At 49.0% G+C, this 5,624-nt stretch overlaps 1 protein-coding gene across 1 annotated transcript; it reads right to left on the bottom strand.

Annotated features, from left to right (window-relative positions):
- Positions 1 to 1,520: 1,520 nt before the first annotated feature.
- LOC141628660 (uncharacterized) lies at positions 1,521 to 3,646 on the bottom strand. The gene is made up of 5 exons (XM_074441767.1): positions 3,567 to 3,646; positions 3,388 to 3,476; positions 2,909 to 3,227; positions 2,172 to 2,754; positions 1,521 to 1,856 (listed from the first exon to the last, which is right to left on the bottom strand). Exons 1-5 carry the CDS (start codon positions 3,644 to 3,646, stop codon positions 1,521 to 1,523), a joined length of 1,407 nt encoding a protein of 468 aa, XP_074297868.1.
- Positions 3,647 to 5,624: the final 1,978 nt, after the last annotated feature.

Below are 5,624 nucleotides of genomic sequence, written 5' to 3'. Positions count from 1 at the left end.
CTGGAGGGAGGGGGAAAAGTCGGAGACGAAGTCTGCCAGAGCCTAGGACTTGATTGCTGTCCGAGGTTCGAATTTCAGATCGTAGCCACTCAGGTGTATGGACCACTTGGCCATTCTTCCTGATAACTCTGGTCTCCTCATTATAGTCTTAAGAGGGTAGTTAGTTACCACAGAGATAGTATGGGATTCAAAATAAGGTCGCAACTTATAGGAGGATGTGACCAGCGCAAGTACAAGTTTTTCGAGTGAGGTGTACCTGGTTTCTGCAGGTAGCAGGGACTTACTGACATAGTATACTGGATGCTGTGTTCCTTCTGGCTCTCGAACTAGCACTGCACTGACAGCCACCTCCGTTACCGAGAGGTATAAAGACAAGGGCTCTCCGTGTTCTGGCTTTGATAGTAGTGGTGGAGTGCTCAGATATTTTTTTCAGCTCGTTGAGTGCTGCCTCATGCTCCTCCGTCCACTCGAACTTCTGGCTCTTCCTTAGGATGTCATAAAATAACCTGCACCTGTCTGAGGACCTTGCTATGAACCTGTTCAGGGCAGCTACTCGTCCCGTCAGGCGCTGCACGTCCTTCGGCTTTTGAGGTGACTCTAGCTGGAGTATGGCCTTGATTTGTTCAGTGCTGGCTTCTATCCCCCTCTGGGTGACCATGTATCCCAGGAACTTCCCACCTGGAGACTCCGAAAGTGCACTTCGAGGGATTCAGCTTCATTTCATATTTTCTCAGGGTGCTGAAAGTGTCAGCCAGATGTTCAACGTGCTGGGTAGCTTGTTTTGATTTGACCACCATGTCGTCGATGTATACCTCCATGGTGCGGCCTATTTGTTCTTTGAACATAGTGTTCACCAGCCGTTGGTAGGTGGAACCTGCATTCTTTAGACCAAAGGGCATCACGTTATAGCAATAGATACCTCGCTCTGACCTGAATGCCGTTTTCTCTTGATCATCTGGGTGCATCTTGATCTGGTTGTAGCCACTCCAAGCATCCAGGAATGTGAGCATTTCATGGCCTGCTGTGGCATCCACCATGGCGTCTATGTGTGGCAGCGGGAACGGGTCTTTAGGGCAAGCTTTATTTAGGTCCGTAAAATCGACACAAACCCTCCACTTGCCATTCTTTTTCGGAACTACCACCACATTTGACAGCCATTCCGGGTACTTTACTTCCCTGATTTTTCCAGCAGCGAGCAGGTTGTCTACCTCCTGGTTTATAACCTGGTTCCTCTCTGGAGCAATCTTCCTCCTCTTCTGCTGGATAGGCTTATATCTTGGGTCCACACTCAGCTTGTGTGTTATGATACTTGGATCTATACCTACCATGTCATTGTGGGACCAGGCAAAGCAATCCATGTTAGCTCTCAATAATTGAACAAGTTCCTGACGGACTTTACCTGTGCATTCTGACCCGATGAGTATGGTTCGTTCTGGTTGCAGCTCATCCAGGCTGATCTCGTCCAGCTCTGCCTGAGGTGGCTCGACGTATTCTTCCTGGATGCTCTGGCTCTGTAATTGCTATGCTGGCGGTCTGGCTGTTGGTTTTAGGGCTATCTTGTAGCAATTCTTGGCCTCCTCCTGATCCCCACGTATCTCTTGCACTCCCCAAGGCGTTGGGAATTTCAGGCATTGGTGGTAAGTTGAGGGTACCGCCTTCATTTCGTGGATCCAGGGCCTGCCAAGAATCACATTGTAAGTAGAGGGCCCATCAATAACCAAGTATCTTACCTGCTTGTTGACTCCTTTGGCATAGGTCGGGATGACGATTTCTCCCAGAGAGTGCTTCGTTTCGCCACTAAAACCGACTAGAGGTACCTCTTTTGTTGCCAAGTCCTTCTCGCTGAACCCCATGACCTTCAGCGTTTCCAGCATAATCAGGTTTACGGAGCTTCCTGTGTCCACCAGGATCTTCCGTACCTCGCAGTTTCCTATGGGGAGGGTGATGATCAAAGCGTCGTGGTGTTGCTCCGGAGCATTTTGTGCGTCTGTTTCATCAAAGGTGACTGCAGGGAGGTCCTGGCGGCTGACTCTGCAGGAAAACTCTGGCTTATCTCCTTTGGTTTGCGTGGCGTGTCTTTTGGCTGCTGAATAGGTCAGGCCTCACAATTCCGAGCCTCCTGTAATAACATTTACAATTCTAGTTCACACAGGTGGAGAAGTAGGCAGAACCTGGTTAGTGGAATGAACTTTAGTGGAGCCTCCTGGCAATAGGTGGTCCAGGTTTCCTCGATCGTACTGGAATTTGACTTCCTTCCTCAAGGTGTAGCATTCGTCGGTGTCATGGCCGATGTCATCATGGTATTCGCACCTTTTACTGGAGTCTCTCTTGTCGTTAGGACGCTCGTCAGTCCGCTTCCTGGGCCATCTGACTCCTCGGATCTCCTTTAGGGCCTTGAGTACACCTGCAAGATTGGTTGAGAATTTATACTCACTTATTTTCGGAGGTGGCTCTGAGTTGTTCTTTCCTCCTGGTCCCTCCGAGACTTTATTCACAGGTTTGCTGTAGGGTTTAGCTCTTTCATTCTGCTTCTCCACAGGTGCCTTTCTGGATGTAGAATCTGTGCCATAAGCTGCCCTCCTGGGCCCTGAGTCTTCTTCCAGCCGCATGACTGCAATTGCCTTTGTCTGCACCTCCTCGAAGGTAGTGCATGGGTACTTGGTCAAATCTTTATACAAGTCTGACTCCTGGCGGAATGCTTCTATGGCTGTGGCTATGTCGCACCGAGGGATTGCCACCTTCTCCCTGTTGAACCTGTTCAGAAAATCTCACAGTGGCCTCCTCAGTCCCCGCACTATCCCATGCAGTCCTTTGGTTTGCTTTTCCTGCTGCGTCGCCGGCAAACTGGTGGAAGGCATTGACTAAGTCGGCGAAGCAGGTTATACTTCTGTTTGGCAGGCTGACGAACCATTGCAAGGCTGCTCCGGATAGGGTAGATCCAAACCCTTTACACATACAGGCTTCCTTCAAGGAGCCTGTCGCGGTGATCACCATCATCTTTTGCTTGTAGTGGTTGATATGGTCAAGAGGATCCGTGGTTCCGTCGTAAAGCGTCATGGCTGGCGGCACGCATCCTTTTGGGACACCGACAAGGGCTATGTCATCCACGAAGGGGGAATCTGCGTAGCTATCTCGTGTCACCTTCTCCAGGGGTCTCGCTACACCAGGAATCCTGTACATCAGGTCCCTTAGCTCTTGGTATTGCTGCTCCAGCAAGCTGCCTGTTCCTGCAAGAGGGTTAGAGACAGGCGGAAAAGAGCCAACAAAGGTACCTCCCAACCAGGCTCCTCCTGGGAATTGACTGCCTGGCTGACTTGCTAAAGGTGTTGCGTGGATGATGGTTCCTGATTGCCACTCTGGTGCTTGCTGAGGAGAGGTTCCTCCCACCCAGGTTCCTCCTGAGAAATGTCCGCTCTGGGTTCCTCATGCCGATCTTTGGGTCCTGGATTCCATCGCCACCTCTTTGGAGGGGTGTTCTGCAAAAAGTTGCGAGTTAGTTCGGTGACTATTAGACGAGCACTACACAGGGTTGGCCGCAAGTGAATGGTCGATCAAAAGACGGGAACCCTAGTCCACCGGGCTCGATGGCTCCTCTAGGTGGTATTCCTTCAAGATCCAATCGGTGACCGGCTCCGATGGAATGCATGCAGGGCCCGCGTTGGTAGCCGGAACTGGGGCCTCAGAAGGTGGAGGCAGTGCGGCCGACGAGGTCCGCTTGCGATCCGGTTCCCGAGGTCTTGGTTGTCCTTCCTCAAGCTTTCAATGGCCGGTGCGGGGGTATCCATTCCTTCCAACACCACTCGCATTGGGTGCAGCGATGAGGCTCCGACTTTTTCGGGACTCCTCCGATGCGGTTTCGAAACGGATCCTGGGCCGCTTTCCCCTTTGGATCTCGTAACAACGGATGCTGCTGATGCCTTAGGCGCTTGGGGTGGCTTGAAAGGCGGTGGCATGGCTCTTGGGGAGGTGCTGACCGGGGCCATCCGATCAAGGCCGCCGACGGAGCGATGGATCGATCCGTGCTCGTTGGAAGAGGTCTTCCCCGGAGGATTGAGAGGATACCCCCGGGTGCTAGACGAACTCTTTGGATCCGGACATGATGACGAACGGATTGCTTAATTTCGACTTTATGAGAAATTGATCACTGAGGCCCCACGGTGGGCGCCAAATTGTTTTGGGTAAATTTTACCGATTATATGTTAATATATGAGGTCAAAGTGATCGTCTACGGTCTTTGTGCGTATAGCGAGATCGATTAACAAAGGTAATGAGCAGCGAAAGAAGAATAATGACACGAGAGAATTTTGGTGACGCGGAAAACCCGTTGTGGGAACAACGCGGGGGAGTCGAATCCCACCAACAATTATACTATAATCGAGAGTGATTTGCAAGTAAGGAAGTACAATATTTTTCCTAATAAGTCCCACGGAAGTGAATGCCTTTGCTGCTGCGTACTATTCTCCTTTTATAGTCAACTTTCTAGGGTTTCCCCTTTTCAGGGTCCTGCACGCCCGTTGCGAGGTTCCTGGGACGGTTACCAATTTTTAAGGAAATAATTGCTGACTTTTTCCTCCTTTTCAACTTTCTAGGGTTTCCCCTAACATGTATCTAGAAATGTGAAGGAATGTATGACATGTATCTAGCAATGTGAACCCAAAATGATATTTAATTGAATTTATTAGAAATAGCATAATCACATCACATCTAAATAATGAGCGAAAATAATACATCCTTATAGGATAAAAAGTAACAAATGATATTAGGCAGAATTTCAAAGATTTCAACATCTCATGGTAGCGGATCATGATTAATTGACTATCCTAAATATCAAAATCACATAGATTCATAAAGACAAATCAACTACCTATATAGCCACGCCGAGCAATAGGCATAAGTCGGAGAGTACATTGGTAAGTTCAAATTTTGTTAAAGGCAGATCAACTGCTTAGCTAGCCATCACCGGTGACACCATATTACACCACCACCATCATTATCGACTAAGACCACACCACACCATCGCCCATAACCATTGAATACAACCTCCAGAAGATGCCAGCGACATCACCAGCAACCTCACGTAGAAACATAGGCCTCTGCGTCGCCGAAAAATGAATCCTAGCATAAAACTATGTTTCCGGCTCGGAATACTCCGCAGAAGCGCAAAATGCCTTTACCTTTTTGTAATTATGCTTGTAGACTTGTATATCTAGTATATTAAAATCAAATTCTTCATAAAAATCAAAATTTGGAAAACAAATTGATTATGTCCTGAGAAACCAGGTCGAGGAGTCGTCGATGAAGGAAAAGTGACGGCGAAGGGAAGCGAGTGTCCGATGTAGGTGAAGGGTCAGTGATGGTACGTCGGGGATGGTGAAGTTGTTGACGTTCGAGGATGGAGAAGGCAAGAAAAGACCATCAGTGTCGTCTTATGAATCAAAATGATGACGACTAGAGACACCATCGGAGGTCGGAGAGTCGTCGACGGTGGTAATATTCGCCGTCGGAGGTCAGGCAGCTGGTGGTGGATGAGGTGATGGTAGGATAAGGGCGGTTACTGTTGTTTGAAATTAAGATGGGTTATGGGAGGGTTGGGCTTAGATGGATTATATAAGGATTGGGCTTTG

Source organism: Silene latifolia, chromosome Y (assembly GCF_048544455.1).
Source record: "Silene latifolia isolate original U9 population chromosome Y, ASM4854445v1, whole genome shotgun sequence".
In the NCBI taxonomy this organism is placed as follows: Eukaryota; Viridiplantae; Streptophyta; class Magnoliopsida; order Caryophyllales; family Caryophyllaceae; genus Silene; species Silene latifolia.
Note: the sequence above shows the minus strand (reverse complement) of the source record. Positions and strands in the feature narration are given on the sequence as shown.

Bases quoted from the DNA above. Each gene is read 5' to 3' on its own strand.
- LOC141628660 (XM_074441767.1), bottom strand. From the start codon at position 3,646: ATGCATTCCATCGGAGCCGGTCACCGATTGGATCTTGAAGGAATACCA. The intron at 3,228-3,387 runs GTGGGAGGAACC...ACCCTCTTGCAG, and splicing joins ATTTCTCAGGAGGAACCTGG to GAACAGGCAGCTTGCTGGAG. The intron at 2,755-2,908 runs GTTCGTCAGCCT...TTTTCTGAACAG, and splicing joins TCCGGAGCAGCCTTGCAATG to GTTCAACAGGGAGAAGGTGG.